The sequence below is a fragment of the Sturnus vulgaris genome, chromosome 5 (assembly GCF_052056855.1).
Source record: "Sturnus vulgaris isolate bStuVul1 chromosome 5, bStuVul1.hap1, whole genome shotgun sequence".
NCBI classification, from domain to species: domain Eukaryota; kingdom Metazoa; phylum Chordata; class Aves; order Passeriformes; family Sturnidae; genus Sturnus; species Sturnus vulgaris.
Window position 1 is genome coordinate 15,061,602 of NC_142247.1, and position 19,632 is coordinate 15,081,233.

Sequence of the window (19,632 nt, forward strand, 5' to 3'; positions counted from 1 at the left end):
AAAGATAACCCAGGGAAAAAAATTAATTATTTAATAGTAGCAAATAATGAAGCTTACAACTGATGTTATTGAGGAATCGAGAATTGAGGGTTTGCAAGCCATATGTTCCTTCTTATAATACAAATTATTATGTGGAAAAGTAAAAGAGAGAAAATAGTTACTCAGGCTAACTTTGTAATGAAAGCAGTGGTTCTATGACAGTTATTTTTCCATAAGAATCAGATATTTATTTTTATCTTTTTAGGAAGAATGGCATAACAAAATTCAGTGCAAGATCCTATGGTAGGGCAAGATGATATTTGTTTCTCTGATCTTAAAGTTCCCTGAGATGCATTCTCTGACAGATTTGATTTGTTTGCACTCTTGTGTCCACTTGCTTACCATGCAGCTGGACTTGTGCCCAGGTGGTTTAGCCAGGATCCTTTGTGAGTGACACAGGATAAGAAAAAGATGTAAAATCTTAATGACATCTCTGGCATCCTTATTGACTGGTAATGTCAAAATGATTTTTGCACGGTCATGATGTTTTAAAATCATCATGAGATGTTGTGATATGCTCTTCTCGATCTTCAGCTTCTATGAGTCATAGGAGGGGTATCTGTTAATTTTCTGTTTTATTTATTTCATATGTTTTAAATATGTGTTAGTAGTCTGTTTTGGGGATGTGGTAACAGGAAAAGGAACAATATACACAGTAAGATGCAAACTTGTGTTAGGCTGCAGGGTCTTCCAGTGACTGTTCTGATCAGGCCTTGCTGCTGGGAGCACTCCTGTGGGAATGGTGCTCTTCCTTACCAGGGCAAGCTGAGCTTTAATCTTTGTCCTGCTCCTTGTTCTGCTGTGTAGATATTGACATGCACATGCACACACTGACATCCACATTTCTGTTGATACATATTCTCCCAGTATTACTTTTGGAGAGCTATCTCTTTAAAATACTAAAAGGACAGTTATAGAAAGCAGACAGTATGGATTCTATAAAAAGGTACGTTTATTCTTTGTTAGAACAAAATGGTGCCTGATCTTAACAGTTGTCAAATGTGATGTAAATCATCCACAACAGAATAAAGCTTTGTAAGGCTCTGTATTGAGAGAACTAGGCTAATACAGGCGTTTCTGTAGTGTTTCAGCAGTGATCAAGAAGGACACATTTTCTAAGACCCTAAATGGAGCTTTCTAAAAACATGGAAGTATAATACAAGGAAGTGGACCTTTTAGGGGTGTTAATTCTAGGGGACTATGACTAAAGGTTGTTTTGTGTAATGAAACTTTGCTCTCCGTTGTACAGGTAGATCAAACTAGTTTTTTTTAGTAGCTTCCATCTCAAATAGGAAAATAATTTTTAGGGCATAGATCAACTATACTAATGGGGAGGGTGTTAAATCACTAACAAAGAAGTAAGTAAAATGTAGTTGTTTATTTACATAAAATTGACTGTAAGAGATTCAATAATGAAGAAAATAATTGCAGAATTGTGATTATAACTGGATTTTACTTAAATCTGCTGTGCACATCCTAACAATCAGAATTTTAATGAGTTGGTGTAGCCCAAAGCACAGACAGACATCTAGGCAATCAAGTTACCATGATTTAGAAAATCAGCCATGTTAACTAAATGTTTCTATGCTCTTCTTCACTATGAATACAAAGAAAATAAATTTAATTTAAACCTGCATTTTGGCAGATGCAGTTCAGTGGTGACAAAAAATACCCTAAGACTGTGGATTTTACTTCGGTGACCAATCTGTGTAGTTTTGATTTAGAGGTGTAACTAGCTGCTGTTAATATTTCCCTTTTATGTAAAGATTTGGGGCCACAGGGAGCTAAGTTTAAATGATTATTAGAGTGTCTCCTTAAAATGGGAAGAAAAAAATGTACGAGAAGCACATGAGAAGATATCTAAACAGAACTAAGAAAATGGTGAGCCTTTCAAAAGTCATGGGAAAGAGTTCTGTGTGGAAAATGGAATACTGGTAAATAAAGAAGGCAAGCTATTTTTTTAATAGCTTTAATGTGATCTTGGGAGGATTTGGTTGTCAGTTTTCTAAGAAATAAAAACCATATATAAAAGCTTGATGTTCAGGTAAGGCCAGATTCCTTGTATCCAAGTGCTAAGAACTTGCTGATAGTGGAACCAATGGATAGATGAAGAAGGGCACATATTGAGAATACATACTGAAATTATATACATACTGTGTTCATTTATTTATTTTAATGAAACACAGTGGCATGGCCTCAGTTTTGATAATTTCTTACTGAATCTGCTTAACATTTCAGTAAGAAAGACCTCATAGGCTTTCCAGAGTTGTTTCTATTAATGTAATAGAAAATTGTGTGTAAAACATGTCAAAAACATAAAAGCAGAACTTAACCCTTCCTGAAATGTTTGAACAAACAATATTTCAAAGATTAAAATATTACAAAATATAAACTCGATGCCATTTACTTAATTACAAGATTTGGCACTTTGCTGGCTTTGAAAACTTGGCAAGATCTGCAGGTCTCAAGTTGTAGGAGGCATTTGTGGTTAAATATTGGAGAACTGACTCACTATTTAAACAATTTCAAGTCAAGCTTCCTTTTCAAGAATTAAGCTAAATTCTCTCTTCTTCCTCTGCCCCATTACTTAATTATTGTAGCCTTCCACTATATTTTCCTGTCACCTTGCCTTACTCCTTGATCCTGTATCCAAAAAAGCATTTCCATAGCACAGGTCTTAAAACTTCAGTCCCATTTCTGCTGGTTTATTGTTGTGTGAAAATGATGCTTTCAGTATATGCTAGTCCTTTGAGGATGTTTTAAAAGAGATTCAGATTTTCCAAGAATAAAATAATTTATAATGCTTGCTTGTTTAACCTAATGTCATGGTTTGGAGTTTGATGTTCTGCTATTTCTTTTAAAAGGATGCAGTTAATCTGGCAGACATTCACAGAAAACAATATGGTGGTGTGGATCTGGAGAAATTGTTTTACTAAGAAATTGAAAAATATTTGCATGTGTGTAAGTTGTTTTAAAAATGATACCAAGTAAAACATAAGTCTTGTTTCTCTGGAAGTTTAGAGTAAGAGGATCGTTTCTTGGAGAGTGATTAAAGAGTAGAACAAGCAATGATGTCCCACATCCTCAGAGGGATTAGTGGGGATGATGAAGCAAACAGCTTTTGTGCTCCTGTTCGAGATTCATATTCATTAAAGACCTAGAGTTTTCAAAATACACTGAGGTGAAAATTTGAAACTCTGTTTAAGGCTGTATGTGTCTATGTACACTTTTTGAATAGAATAGTTGTATCAACCTAGTACCTGAATGAAATATGTGATTACCCTTTATATTGCATTGGGACATGCCAAAATATGGGGGTTCTGCACCTCAGGATAAGAGAGTGCAGTTCTTAGAATGTCATGCTAGAGCGAAGTGGAGAGGTGTAGGATTGGTGTTGAATAAATGGGTCTTGAACGCCATGACGTGTTTAGTGTTGGCACAGCATTGCTGCCTGCTGCACTTCCCTCTCTGCTCATCTTAGCTCAGCTACTTGACCTGCTCTTTAATCTTCACTTCTGCAGTAATTGTGGTGAATATAAGAGGTTTTCTGTCAGAATGAGCATGTTTTTTTAAGGATTTACTGTTGAACTGTGTTCCTGCAAATGTTTAACTATCTCACCTAAATTTGAGCATTTTGCTGAAATGAACACTTTCCAGGAGAACTGTAGAGAATTAATTTAATAGTAGCATACCTTTCAAATTTTTGCATAATGACTCTTGAAGATCAGTGTCTAGTTCTGAGTTTAAACAAACAAGGCTACAAGTTTGCTTTTCCTTATGTTTCATTTTATTTCATTTTAGTTTTATTAAATGATATTGGCTATTTTTATATAGCACTAATAAATATGAAATAAAAAGTTGCTGTTCATTTTGAATCCAAATCTATGGAAACATATACAGCAAAACGGGTCAAGTTGTGAGGTGATCTGAGTGTTAAAAAACAGGAGTAAGAAGAAAAGAAAATCTGTGAGTTTGAGGAGCAGGCAGTTGGCTGCAGCAGAAGGTGCCAGCAAAGGAATGCTGCTGAGAGGGCGAGTTCTGCTGTGATCCTGCATCAGCCTCCTCAAGACGTGTTCAAAGAGGGCTCTGAGGGCACTGCACTGAAATGGCAAGCTGGTCTGCTCAAGCTGGTGTGTGGTTGCAATAATTTTGTTTTCACTGGAGCCAGAAAGCTTTTACAGTTTAGCTTGGGTTCTGTAAGTTTTGTTGTTTTGTTTTTGTTTTTTTACTTTGGAAAGGGCTAAAGAGAGAAAAGGGGTGTACATTTATTGCTATGTTTTAATCATAAGTCTGACAACATGCTCATTTAATAAAAATATTAAGGGAGAACTCCACCTGTTAGCATAAGCAAAGTTATAAACTAGATTCTGCAGCTTCACCTCAACCCTTCATACTTTGTTTTCCCTAATTGCAGCCAGCGGCACCAAACTATTTCTCAGCATGTTTAGTTTCTACTTGGATCTCCTGCGTTGTAGTTTTTAACTCTGTTATGGTTTGTTAGTACTGCTTTTTTCATCCTTCTAAGGTACTGAGGCACCTTCAATATTAATTTTCTTAGTAATCGTTGCCAAGTGGATGAAGGGCAAGGTCTGTGTCTGACCTTAGTTCAGTTTGCTTTATTATTAAAGCGCCTTCTTCCCAAAGTGCATTTGCTTCTTGGGTGTGAATTGTTGTTGTTAACGCTGTTGTTTGTCAGACTGTGCAAGGCAAGAGCCTTCCAGAACACCTGAAAGAAGATGAGTGGATTTGAATGACGGTGGCAGATGCGGGCAGGCAAGGAGAACATTTTGTGCTTCTTTTGCTTTGTTTCTCATGTGTTTCTCCCTGTTCTTCTGAATACTCATACACCATTAAACCCCTGTTTTTTCCATGGGAGAACATTCCAGCTTTGGTGCCTCTTTTGCCTGTTGTGTCTACAAACATTCAAGTCAGTCTTTGCTGATGTACAGATTTTGTTTTTTTTTTTCTCCTTTTGGTAATTATAAAGCAAGGAAGTCCATTTTTTGACTATTGGGGAAATAAGGCTCTTGGATTTTAAGGCCACACTCAGTAATTACTAGCTTTATTTTGGTGCTTCATCTCTTATGTGCATGTGAGGTCTGGTATATGGGAGTCCTGTGTACCAGAAATGTTTTGTTTTTCAGTTGAAAAACTTGGCTTCATGGCAGTGAAGATATGCTAGCCAAAATAAACAGAAGGTCAAAGTATGGGTTATATTAAGTCCAGTTAGGATACCAGGATTCTTAAATCATGTAGAATTTGCCAGCATGGATTACATCACGATTCTAAGGACCCAGGATATATCACATTAGGTACAGAGGTTATCCATTTAATCTATGTCATTAGCCAGTGAAATGGGTAGTTTTCAGCTACCAGCAAAATTCAAAGGACTGACTGCAGTACCATTCAGCATCCTTCACCTATATTCTGAAATGAATAGCATGCCAATAAAACAGTCATTGTTTTACTAAATAACATTTTTCTTACATGGTAAATTGGTTTCTTTTATTTGTCTGTTTGCTGTCTTACACTTTCATACAAAGTTTGTTTTGTGTAGAAAGCTGAAAGCTGCTTTGTTGTAGTGACTACTCTGGTTCATGGGCAGAGGGTGTAATGAGTTACTTAGAAATTTTCTGTGTATAACCTGAAATTTTTCAGATTTATACTCTCAGTTTCTATTTAATCTCTGAGGTAGCACTTTCCAGGTGAAATGATCACCTGCTGTAGAAAAACCATTGACATCAACAAGTGCTCAAAAATGGAGATGAGAAAATTAGTTGTAACCTATCTGTAGGGATTTGGCTGTGTTTTCCTCAAGTATTTCCAATTCACATGTGAGATTTCAGGATGTACTGGGCAGGTATACTGATGGTCATTGGAATACTAAATTGGGGCTACTTCTCTGAATCCCTCTAGAAACGTAAACATCCAAATTCTTGAGGGCCAGGAATTTTGAACTTTGGGAGGAAGTTATCCAAGTTAGTTTTGCCTTCTTCAGTGTGTTCAGTTGTCTGGCACATTACTTGCAGTATTTGTTCCTAGTGTCTAGTTTAGATGTAGTTTAGACAACCAACATTTGGACTCTGTTTCTTGCACACTAAATGGAAAGACATAACAGAGGACCTGGCACTGTGGCAAGCTAGTGGTTTGGAAGGCCACTTTTTCGTTTGAAAAGACTCTGCAAAAGATGGGTTAACAGACAAGGCACCCTTGCTTCTACCTGCCTCTTCTGAGGTGTGCTATGGGGTTTTTTTCCCTCCCTGATTTTTAGGAGGTTTGTGAGAGAATTTATGTGTACAGAAAATATCTCCGAAAGTTAATGTTTGATTCTGTAACCAGAGCATGCAAAATTAAGTTAAAACCAGCTTTTAGATGGGCTTTGCAATCATGAGCTGACTTGAATGGGGTGACTGTGAGCAAATGAGGAGTATGATAGCAGCATGTCCATGTGGCCTTTCTTGCGCAAGGGGAATGCACACCTTGTTCAGATCATTGCCAGCCTGGGGAGACTACAGAATTGCAAAAGTTAGAAAATCTGCAAGCTTTTGATTGTGTTGTTCTTTTTAAAGTATCTGCCCTTGTTTACACTGATGCCTTGTGTTCCTCGACTTTTGAGAGATTAGTATAACTTGTTGGCCCTGGTTAGTCTGTGAGGGAAAGAGCCACCTTTTACTTCACAAATCCAAGTAATAACTCCTAGTGAAGTTATGGCAGTTCCTACCTTTCACCCACATTAGCAAGGTTTAGATGAGTGCTGGTCCTGGTTCGCCTTGCTTGGAATTTTTACCTTGCAATGCAATAATGAATACGTTAGTGAGAAGCAGAAAATATTCTCCATCCCTTTCCCCCCTCCTTGCATGACTGCACCCGACCACCACTGATGCTTTGTGAATGGGAAATTACAGCTACTAAATTTGACATTGTAGACATAACTTAGGATTGTGACTGTGCAAATGTCTACTTCTTTTTGTGTGTTTAAGTTTGGGTAAATATTTTGCAATCTGGGAAAATTTAAGAAAGTCCCTAACTGAGTAAATAGCCAACTTGTAATTGGAAGCAACTGTTTGGAGAATATTGTTATTGCTTTACATTTAAAAGAAGCTAGGTGCTGCAAGTTTGTGTGTTTAATCCATTATAAAACTCTGTTTAAATTGTTTAAGAATAATTCTTAGGTAACTGAAATAGGCTAGTCTGATTTAGGTAGCCAAACCATGTAAAAGGTTTAAAACTGTGCTTGAAAAATACCAAGGTAAAGACCAGTGCAACATAGCTGCATTAGGATAGCTTGCCTATGAACATTTTTATTTTAATTATTTTTCTAATGACTTCCTCCTAAGATTTCATCAGAGTGGGTGGGTCAGGTTTTCTTCTCCCTCTTTCCATTCTTCTGTTCTGAAAATCTTAGCAGGGAATTTGGTAAACTTCAATCTCAGTAGTTAGTGAAGTGGCTAATTTTTCTGAAAACTGGGTAGATGTGTCTAAAGCTGTGATTCTGTCCCTAGCTGCCTTTGACACTTGCTAGACTCTCTGCTAGCTGTTTTCCTATGCTAAGCCAGCAGAAATTTAACCTGACCAAAATGACAGTTTAATAATACCAGCTAGGTTGAGTAGGGTCATCCCATAACCAAAGCTTGAGCTTGCAGAGGGATAGGTGCACAACAGTATGCACAAGTACGTATCTGTCAAGCAGTTCAATAAATTTACCTTTCAGTATCTTTGCCAAATCTAGGGTTTAGTTTCAAGTTAAGTGTAAGTTGTTAATTATTTCCTTTATTTAATGTCTAATGGCAGAGCGCTTACAAAGTTATGATTGTGTTGTTGTCATCCATGAATGGCTTTATTGGGTCACGCTTGGAAGTATCAGTTTGTCCAGTATCGTGTTTCTGATAGTAAATAGTAAATTCAGACAGCCAATAGTAAGTACATAGGGAAGGGAATAGTAAGAAGGAACATTTTATGATCATTCCTTAAGATCCTTCTAAGTATCTGCGCCCTGGAGACTTTTTGAGACTGATAAGGCATCCTTGAGTTTACAAGTTCCTTCGTGGAGCTTGCATTTGTCCTATTACTTTCTAAATCTTTAAAATTTTGGGACTCATTCCCACAAGACATTGCAGATCACAAAGTTTATCTACAGACCATGTGCAAAAAAATTTTGTGTGTTTGAACCCCCCTTAATAATGTCAACTACTGTTCCCTAATGGTTGCATTTGGAAAATAGTTGTGCTTTATTTATCTTCTCTTTGCTGCCTATAATTCTGTACTTGTGTTTTCTGTTCCGTGTGCTCCCTTTTTTCAGGCTGAGCCATCTAAGTAGCATATTTCTGCTTTTACTCTCTCTTTTTTGACCGGGGAGGCCTCATGGCATACATTACTGCATCTCTGGGTACACTGTGGATTCATACAATAGAATTGTATTTTTGGTTTGGCACTTTTAAGTCTTTCCAAAGTTTTGTTTCATTTACTTTATGATAGCTGTCCAGCTAGAGTTTCTGTTGGACTGCATGACTATGTGACTGATCTTTCCTAACACAGAGCTCCTTTGCTAGGAGCATTTTTGCATTTGCCAGTGTTGAATTTCTGGTAATCTCTTGCACAATCCTTTCACAAGTAAGAGGGTTCTGCAACTGGTATAATCATGCCTAGGACCTGGGATGAAATTAGGACTACATTACATGTGATATTATGCAAAAATGCAGAGTGCTTTGGTTTGCCAAGGTGATTTTAATCCAGGGGCAAGACAGAGGACAGCTGATGAATACAAAGAAGTGCAGCAAAAAATTTATAAGCAAAACTGCAGTGGTCTCAAAGAAGTTTGTATAGATATAGTATTATTCTGAGAAATTAGCCCTTCTATTGAGTTTAATAAGCAGCATCAAATGAAACATCAAGTGCTTGTTTGGCAATTTTACAAACAGAGAACAGAGACTGCCAGCTGTTACCGTGATGGAAGCAGCAGTTAGCTTTCAGTGTTAAATGTGAGCGCATAGCTAGTGTGAGCATTATCCGGGGGGTGGGGAAGTCAAAGTAAGCAATTTATGGTTAATGTCATGGAGCAAGAATCATGAGGAAAGCAGAGAAAGGGTGATGTGTTAGCCATACAAGTCAGCATTTGTGTATGTTCAGTAGGATAAGCAAGGGGGAGTTAAACAGAGTGAGTTGTGCATGTTCTTCTGTTTGTCTGCTGTGGTTTGGTTTGGTTTGGGTTGGTATGCACTGAGGATAACAGGAGCTTTAAATCTGTCATTTCCACACCGAATTGGGTATGCAGTGACTGGAGAATGAATGGAGTCCCCAGTGTGATAAGCTACACTGCAGAAAGGAAGGCCAGGTTATTTGCTTTTAAGGCATTGAAATGCCAGGGCAACTCAGAGATCAGTCTTACCTAAAACATCATGAAGACCTTGCTTGACATAATACTCACAAAATAATTGTAAACAAAAGCATTGTTAGTTTACTAACTAGCATCTTAAAAACAAGAAAAAAATTGACATTTTTATTTACCTTTCTAGTTCTAGGGCCAATGATTAGTTCTGTGACAAGACAGCATGACACTTTGAGTATGACAGAAGCCCTGATACTGCAACAGAGGGTGGGAATATTAATGGCCAAATCTAGGTGAGTGATTTTTAATTCTGCCAATTCCCTAGCTGTTTAATTTCTTCCTCATAGCCTTGGTTCACATCTCTCCTTTGAAGCAGCATTTTGGTTCTTGGTTTTCTGAAATATTATTATTAGAACATATTTGAGACAAAATAACAAGCTTGTATGATTATTGATTACATACTTTTCCTTTGTTGTTCCTGAGATACAGAGGCTGTGCCTCAAACATCTTCATATACTACAGCTTTCTTCTTGCAACTCTAAGGATTTTTTTTTTCTCCAAAGTGCTTTGCATTTTAAGTTCTGGGATTTTTTTAAAAGTTTTTTTAGAGAAGCAGGCACCAGTCTTCAACAGACTTGGTCAGTTATTTCATGCTGAATGCATAAAAAGTCTGATACTGACAGCATGCAGCTATGTAGTTCTGTTTGCACTACAAAACATTTGAGGAGATCTAAGTCTGGGCTTTATTCAGTGCATGCATTGGTGCTTGAAGGCTGCTAGAGGCATATGCAACTATGTTGTATGGACCAGAGTGTTCACTGTTAATCTGCATTGAGGCTATTGTCACCTGTTGTTCTTCATAGCAGGGGATTCTCAGGGTAAATAGCACAGTGTCACAATATCTGAAAATCACTGTAGTGAGGCACTGTGGGTGCCAGGGCAGGAAACCAGGAACAGGTATTATTACCTGTATCTCCCTTTCTAAATAGAAGAGGTAGAAGAACTACTACTACAGCTACTGCAGTACTGCTATAAAAATTTCAAAATTTCAAATGCAGAAAAAAAAAAGTTGTGTGTAGCATAGCTTCTTTCTACAACAGTAGAAGCAAACAAGCAACCCCCAGTTTCATTTTGAATTGGGGAAAAAAATCTTTGTTAATATAATGCATGTTTTCATGTTATGGCCAGAAATTACATTAAATAATCCATGATTTTGATTAGGTGTCTAGTATTTTGCCTCTTTATGACTGGATTAATTGGAGCAGTGTTGTTATTTCTGCAGGGAGTTCTTGGTGGCTGATTTACACAGTCTCCAGAGTTAAGAGTATCTCTTTTGGATGGCTTTTCTGATCAAAAAAAGTGGAAGAGTTAGCTGCACTTCAATGTATTCTTTGCACCTCAAACCTTAGCAGACTAAAGTTCTACATGGAAACTACTGCTTCATGCTAATAAAAATTACTATCTAGAAACCAAGTCATGGTTTTCTTAAGATGACACTGGATTTTTTTCCCCTCTAGTTAGGAAAACTTGTCAGCCTGTTCTGTATTCTTCCCTCTTGATTTCTAATGTGAAATCTGTGGTTGACTTAATAGCTCTCTTCTAGGATTTTGCCCCATTTTTCATTTGTGTAGTGGAAATTTTAATTCCTGTCCAATATAAAGATGATGTAAATGGGTAAAGTTTTCTTTTGTCAGACTTTCTTGTATTTAAGAAATATGAGACTTAACCCCTTTTTCATGGTGGGAGAGGGTGAAACAGCAAGTTGTGAGACTTCATTCTGTGAACATTTTATCATACTGTTTTGTCAAAGTTTTGCCATACACACAGAAATCTTTAAATTAAAATACCAAAAATACCAAGCTGGTTTTTTGGGTTTCATTACTTTAGCCATGCTGTTCAGTGTTACATGAGTATTTTACTGTTTTAAAGTGAATGTGTAACACAATTTAATCCAAATGGAACTTAATAGAAATAAACCCCAAGTTTTAAAATATTTGTGTTGAATCTGGGGTTTTTTTTCCTTCCCTTGTATTTGATGACATAGTTTGATAGACACTGCTATATGGGGAGTTTTCAAAATTGGAAGCACAGAGCTTCAGTGCGTGGCTGCCAGCACAGGGCTCCCTGCAGGCCTGGAACGCCTCCACCCAGGAGCTGCCAAAGCCAGGGCAGCCTTTCAGGATTGCCACATGGGCTCTTTGTGTTGCCTGTGCCTGGTAACCTGCTACAGCCCAGGGCTTCTGGGGGCGTCTCTAGTGCTGTGCTTCTGAGCCAGGGAGTGCTCATTTAGGTGGAACTGGAATTCAGATAGCAGCCTTGTGTAAAAGCGTGGTTTAAGAAATGAATATCTCACACAATAAGTATGGTTGGGTTTTGTTTTCCTCTAAGCTGCAACCATGGGAATTAAGGTGACAAATCAAATGAGTCTATTTGGTAGTAACCTCAAGCTGAGTTATTGGTAGGACTTTAACAGCTCAGTGTTGCCTCCTCTTACTGTCAAATCTAAATTAATGATCATATTTTAGTATCTATGTTGATTTTTTTAATTACATGTGACTGGAAGATTCATTATGAAGAATTGTATGTCAGAGTAATTTGCATTGGGTTGTTTGTTGATGTTACTTCATTTTTACTTCAACTTAATGATCATTTTGTTGGTTGTTTTTTTTTCCCCTTTAGAGATCAGATGGTCTTCTAAAGAAGTCATGGGTAGCTGTTGTAGCTGTCCAGATAAAGAAACTGTCCCAGATAACCACCGAAACAAGTTTAAGGTATGCAAGCTGGTGTGATAGGCTGTGAACTATTTTGTTGTTTTCCTTCAGACTAGGTCTGTGATTAAAAAAAAGTTAATGAAAATAGAGTGCAAATTTCTGAACAGTTGAAACACTGCAGAGTTGCAGGTGCCTGTGGCTACAGGTTTCTCTTGTGCCTTTGAGAAACCCTTTCTTATTAGCAGTGACAGGAATTCCCTAGATAGAGTAGGCTTTTTAGGACCGTTTTGATCTTCAGGAAAGAGAAGAAGCACTGTGATTTTCATCCATCTCTATTTCAGATGGTAGAGCCCCAGTAAGTGTTGTTGCCTATGGAAGGTTATAGAAGGTTAAATTAGGAAAGGAGTCCTTAGCATAAGGGAATAAATAGCTTTTGGGGAAGTGTGATTATGAACCTGAAAGTGGGGCCATCAACAGAAAATTTTGGGACTGCTGATTTTACTTGAAGGTCGCTGCTAATTACACATTTTGAAAACTTGTCCTTTATGTGGAGAAATTTTATTTCTAAGTGCCCTTTTATCTCATATATTTCCGGAATTTATAAGCTTGCGATCACTCGTTCATGTGCTTGATAAACTAAACATGAAGCAGCTGAAGTCAGTGACTGTAAGTCAGTGTACCTTTGCATAGGTCACAGTGTTAGATTTGCTTCTGTGATCCAAACTGTCTGTGTGAGTTGACAAAGGAATGTAATGCTTCCATAGTGAAAATTGATTCATGTCTTGCCTGCGGGCAACAATGAAATGAGCTTTAAAGCCATGGGAACTTCTGGAAATGTTTAATATTATCAGTTAAGAAAGCTGAAGGATAAAATATTTTTCTGTTTTCTTGCTCTTTATGCATTACTTTGTGTAAATAGTTCCTATTTTTCTCCTTGTAGAGCTTCTCTGTTGTTTGTTTAGCAGTGGGGTTGGGGGGGTGGGGGAGGGAGAGATGAAATAATGTAATCTTTCATCATGTAAAAGTGAAGAAAATGGGCATAAGCCTCACAGGCAGGTGAAACGATTCCTAATTATTTTAAATTGACTAGATTTCAGGTTGAAAATGTATTTTTAAGAGTAAAATTAATTCTGTAGGGAAATTTTTTGAATCCTTTTTTATTGATTAAGAAAGAATCCCACTAAAAGCAGTATTGTGAGGTAAAATAGAGGGAAGTATATGTTGACCAAATTCTATAAAGGATGCAGATGACCTCAAAACTGGCTTAAAAGCAGAAAGAACAAGAGTTTAGCTTTATACACATCTTTTCACACAAGATAACTATAAGGAATTTGAATTATTTGTTGACTTTAAAAAGGCAGCAAAATATTTAAAACTCTCGAGTGATTCAGCACAGTGCAAGGCTATACATGTATGTGAAGGAAGCTTTATCTTGGAGCCACTTACCCTTTCTCATTCCGTTTCCCAACTGTAAGTGGGGTTATGTGACAAAGCAAATATTTTTTTTTTTTAAACAAATGGGGCTCTAAAAGATTCCATTATCTGAGGTATGCCTTATCCATATGGGAATACTAGAATATGTACATAAAGCCAGTTAAAAAAATATTTAACTTACAAATCTCTTCTACTTTAAATTTCTCATCAGATTTTACAGTAATGTTAGTCAGCCTCATTTGTATTGTTTTTAAATAGGTATTATTTAAATTTTTAAAGTTCTGGGTTAGGGTAGCACAGGAACTAGTTTGTTGAGGTTTTTTTTTAAACATTCACTTCAAGGATTGTAACTAATATGATAGATGGAGACAGATGGAGTCTACCAGTCAGGCATTAAGATTATTAAAAGTTGTGTTGTTTCTCAAAAGAGTAATTACCTAATGCTTTTCAATTTCTTTTTTACAGGTTATTAATGTGGATGATGATGGTAATGAACTGGGTTCTGGCATAATGGAACTTACAGACACAGAACTAATTTTGTACACCCGTAAAAGGGACTCTGTAAAATGGCACTACCTCTGTCTCCGTCGCTATGGCTATGACTCAAACCTGTTCTCTTTTGAAAGCGGTCGAAGGTGTCAAACTGGACAAGGTATGTGGAAACGTTGTATATAGAGCTTTTTGGAAATTTATTTGATGTTAGAAGATATTTGCCAGTCCTTTGGCAAGAGTTATAAAGGCTATAGTTCTATATGTGAATGTGGTTTCTAGAAATAAATTACCTTATGAGGAATGCTCTTCTGGTAGAATGAGGATTTGAGTTGCACATAGTTTTTGGCATTTGCAGGTCTGCAGGACTTCAGGTTTCTATGTGAGTATTCTTCTGGTCAGCTTAGGAGGTGGTTTTGACAGGGAAATTCACCTGCCTCAGAGGTTGACTTGACTTCCAGGAGGAGGCAGTAGAATCTGAAACTGTGGAGGAATTCCCTCAGAATTCAAATAATTCTCTATTTTTAAGATTTTAAAAACCTGGAGCACTGATATGAACAGGATGTTCCCACCTTATTGTCTTCAGTAACACACTTGTGTTTCATCCTCTTCCTAAAGCAAATACCCCTTTCATTAAGATGAGTGATGTAATTCTCAAATTTTGATGTTTTTGTATGAGGTGTGTATACTTCAGCTATGCTCAGTTATTTTTTGAGTGGCTTTCATTGGAAAAAGATGGTTACCTTTCCAGTACCCAGACCATGCCTGCCTTGGCCAAGGTTGGCTCCCTGTGAGAACATTCAGGTGTTTCTCTCTTCCCTGCAGCAGTCCCCAAGGGAACAGCTGCTTCTGCTGAGCTCTCACCCTCAGTTTGCATCTTCCTTCTGTAAAATAGCTGTGGTTAGAATTCCTATGCATTCGTATGCTGTCAATTTAAGTTCCAATGTTCTGGATTTTTGGCATTTACCAGTGTTCTTATCAATAATTTTAGACATTGAGAAATTGTAGGTTTTGTTTTTTAATTTCACTGTTAAAAAGTCAGAAAGATGGAAGAACTGGATCATAAATAAACCTTGTCAATATTCATTGTCCAAGCAGAAGTATAGGAAGAGAAGTTTTTTTTTAATGGGAATTTAAGATGTACACTCAGCTCATCTCCTAATGAGAAATGGAGATATTTTCAAACACTGAAGTATACTCCATACTAAACTAAATTTTCATAATTCTTAAAGTAATAAACTTTGTTTTGAAGATAATCACTTTATTGGGTTTTGCAGGTTTAATTTACTACTTCTTCTGAACATTGAAAACAGATACTAATAATACTTAATTGAAAATATTAATCTGAAGGTTATGTCTCTACAGTATACTAGCAAGTCTGCAAAATCTTACACCAAGTCTAATTGACTTCTCTGCTTTCCTTCTAATGTTTTTTTTATAAACAAGATTAAGCAGGCTGTGTAAGCAGCAACTCTTTCCTCCCTCTTTTGTTGCTTGCATTCCTTAAGTAATACTAAAATACTGTGAATATTGAGAAAAAAGAAATCTGGCAGAAAATGTTCTCTGCTGCCCTTTTGCAATGGAACATTGTTCCTGAGATCGACAGTGGGTTTTGTGGGCACAGTTGCAAAACTTCCATCTTCTCTTCATGGGATGGCCAAGGAGTTTTTCATTTGAGAATTCCCTGAATACTGCCCAGCAACTTCTTCTATTAGTCACTTTCTGATTTTTCTTTAATATCAAGTTATTTCTATTGATAAATTGTGAGAAGCAATGATGGTGAAACATTGAGTTTGTGCTAGGTGTTAAAAACCTTGCAGACATGTCTTGGGAGCACATCTGCCAGAAAATTCAGGATATAAAACCTAGAGAAGCTGGTATGTCACCATGTTGTGTGACAGATCACATTGTATTTAATACAAATGTATTTAAAGGCGACTGAATTTCTCAGAAACCTACTGGGAGCTTTTTAAAGTTTGTGAACCTAGATTTTAAAAAAATTCTGGTTTTGTCCATTAAGATTAAAATATCCAGTGTGAATGTTCAGAAATGCACAAAAATATTAAATATGGACTATTGTACATGGCTGGATTAGGGGTCAGGGACATATAGTAGAAGCTCTATAGCTGCAGTGTTGCAAACATGAAGCTTATTCAGTGCAGCAGCTGTAGCTAATAATTAATTATAAACTAATTAATTATTAATAGTAATAATTAGCGAAACATTGTTCCTCATAGCCCATTTGGTGTATTCCCAGCTGGGGTTGTGTGATCTTCTGCCATGTGAAGCATTTCTGGTGGTTCTGATCTGTCACAGCGCTTCATCCCTAAATAAATATATGATGATAGTAATTGCCAGCATATTCACATAACTGCACTTACAGAAGTGGCTGTATAGGTAGGTAGTTTTCAGTAAAGAGTGTTTTAAGATTGTAATACTCACTTTAAAAATGAGCACCTGCACCCACGTTTAACAAGCATGTCAACTTTAACTTCATGCTTTCAATGGAAGAATAATCCAAAGCTTCGACTTTGCTGGTGAGGGTAAGTTGGGACACTCCCTGCTGCTCAAAGGCAAAGTGGCACAATACACACGCAAGATACATGGTATTGCTGCTAACTTTGTGTTCTGTGTCTATCCTTTAGCCTAAAGCAATTAGTTTGTTACTGTCTGTTTCACACAGTTTGTCTTACTGGCTTTTCATTTTAGTCTTCTTAAAGAAGAAGACTAAAGACTTTCTGTTGTGCAGGTATCTTATTTTTATGGTAGTTTAATAGAAATCTGATTTAGGAAATATGACTTTGTAGCACCACTGTAGTTTCATTTAATGTTTTTTAAAATATATATTTATTTGACAGGTATTCTTTTATTCAGCTTTAAAAAAAAAACCCACCTTGTTTTTTTCCCCTTACTTAGCACTCAAAACTTAGTTTTGCTCCTAACTGAATCAGTTTTCTGTTCTAATTTAACTTCTGGTGCATGGGAACCTTATCCTTCTATTAGATAACCACTTTAAAGGTTGTCACAGTAATTTTGTGTGTTTTAGTACAATAAAAATTTCAATAACACTTTTGCTCCTTTAACAGGTATTCATTATGTGGATTCCAGTTCTAGTTCTGGAAAGCTATATATATTGCAAGGCATGTTTCTGAGTTAGAGGGTTTTGATTTTTATTTTTTTTTGTGTGTGTTTATAGGAATCTTTGCCTTTAAGTGTGCCCGGGCAGAAGAGCTATTTAACATGTTACAAGAGATAATGCAGAATAATAGCATAAATGTGGTAGAAGAACCAGTAGTAGAAAGGAATAATCATCAAACTGAGTTGGAAGTACCAAGAACTCCTCGAACACCTACCAGTAAGTATGGTTCTACTGTCAGATGACATACCTGAATGTAATGTGGTACTTAGCTGAAAATAGCATTTGATTTGAATTTAATCTTTTAAGTAATTAAAAGGAAGGCTAATTTAAAGCTAAGAGGCTAATTACCAGTAATGCATTCTCTTGAGATACTTGCTGAGGATTATCTTCAAGAAAAAAGTTTTGGGAACTTACTTGTTGCATAAGAACACTTATGAATACACCTTTTGAATTGTTTTATGATATATCAACATGCTTTACCTGTAGCATTTCAAATAAATGTTAATGTTGGGCAATGTTTCAGACTTCTTATTAGGGGGAAAAACACTGTTTAAATCACATGTGCAGTTGGTTTGGAATCTTTCTTTTGCTCTGAGTAGATGAATGGGTGAGTGAAGTATTTACCTAAAATTTTCTGGTATTTTTGAAATCCCAGGCAGATGGCTTGATATTTGAAACTAGGAATTCCAGTTATTGATGATTTCAGAGAAATGGAAGCTTAGGTAAAGGAATCTCTGTTTGTCAGGGAGAGACGTTAATGGGGGAAAGAGAAGCTGGAGGGACTTTACTGGGTGTGTAATACACCTAGGTTTCAGTGGTTGCTTCAGAAGTGTGTTCCAGTAAATACCAGGATACTGGTCTGTTTTCCATTTCCTGCCTTCAAGCAAAATTGAGCTTTGTGACTATTTAATATTATTTTACATATTTCACTTTCTCTTTTGAAAATTAATCTTAAGATATAAAGTATCTTATTCATATACAGTAAAATGTTCTATTTTAATATGGTTGTTTTCTAATTGAATCAGCTCCTGGGTTCAATGCACAAAGTTTACCCAACGGCTATCCCAGATACCCATCTTTTGGAGATGCTTCATCACACCCTTCCAGCAGACATCCTTCTGTCGGCAGCGCACGCCTCCCCTCTGTCGGTGAAGAATCAACACATCCTTTACTTGTAGCAGAGGAGCAAGTGGGTGTTTTTTTCCCTTCGTACAGCTTAGGTTCTACATTACTTCAGATTTTTCTGATGATTGTTCTGTAGGCTTTCACTTGCGTTTTCCAGTATCAGTGTAATGTATTCCTACAGTATTTTAACTACCTCAGAAAAGTGTTTGCCTTGCCTCTTTCAATTGATACTTTGTAGAATGGCTTGCTGAGGAATTTATAGTTCATATAAAGATACAGGAAGTATGTGTTTGTGTTATACTCTTCAAAAATTTCAGTAACTGTTTTTAAACATGAATAATTGAACATTATAATGAGAGATCCTGGTCTCTTTATACAGGAATTCCTGTATACAGGAAAAGCTTCTTTATATTAAGTCTTCTATTTGCCAAATAGAAATCATGGAACAATTTACGTTAGAAGGGACCTCTAGTCCTCTAGATTAAAGTTTTAAGTTAGAGACAGCTGCACAGAGCCTTGTGCTGGTCATGTTTTGAATACTACAGGCAAGGAGATTCCACAGAATCTGAGCCATGTGTTCCAGTGTTTCACCATTTTAGTTGTGAAATCATTTCTTTCTAATATGTTATCAGATTTTTGCCTGCTATATCTGGTGTTGGTTGTCCCTTGGCCTTTTGCTGAACATCCCAAAAAGGGTCTGGCTCTGTCTTTGCTTTATATGTTAGGTGGTTGAAAACAGCTATTAGGTGGTTCCCTGCCTTCTCTTAAAATGGAGCTAAGATGGTGTCCTCAGCTTCTCCTTGTATGTCATGTGCTTCAGCCCCTCTCTAGTCAAGGCCCTCCACTGGACTTGCCTCAGTATGGTGCTGTCTTATACTCTGGAGCTCAGGTTCAGTCTGATGAGACCTGAATTGATGGTAACAGTAACTTTCCTCAGCTTAGTGGCTGTGCTATTGCTAACACAAACCAGTGCATATTTGGTTTTCATTGCTGCAAGAGCAGACTGCTGACTCCCATTCCCCTTACCATCCACCTGGACCCCTGAAATTTTGCTGCAAGGCTGTTTTCAATTAGTTGGTGTCTAGCCTGTACTGTTGATGTTGTTTCATACCAAGCACAGGATTTTCTATTTGCTGTTGCTGAACTTCCTAAGGTTTCTATGAGGCCAGTTCTCCAGGCTGATGAGATCCCTCTCAGTGGAAACCCTGCAAGTCTGGATAGACTGAAAACTGTCAGAGTATGTTTCTCTCTCATCATTCAGGTTACTGATGAAAGTGATAGTCATGTGTGACAAGAAACAGTGTTGGAAACCAGAGAAGGTAGCCAGAGCAGAGTGCTCTGAACTATCTTGTGGGAAAAGATTTGTTAGG

At 37.0% G+C, this 19,632-nt stretch overlaps 1 protein-coding gene across 1 annotated transcript in view; it reads left to right on the top strand.

The window, feature by feature from the left end:
• FRS2 (fibroblast growth factor receptor substrate 2) overlaps positions 1–19,632 on the top strand; it is a 51,799-nt gene that overhangs the window by 23,568 nt on the left and 8,599 nt on the right. The window contains exons 2-6 of the mRNA XM_014879743.2: positions 9,552–9,657; positions 12,044–12,135; positions 13,975–14,161; positions 17,195–17,353; positions 18,163–18,326. Of these exons, the coding sequence (XP_014735229.1) occupies positions 12,070–12,135; positions 13,975–14,161; positions 17,195–17,353; positions 18,163–18,326 (576 nt within the window). The 5' untranslated portion in view covers positions 9,552–9,657; positions 12,044–12,069. The remainder of the gene's footprint in view (positions 1–9,551; positions 9,658–12,043; positions 12,136–13,974; positions 14,162–17,194; positions 17,354–18,162; positions 18,327–19,632) is intronic.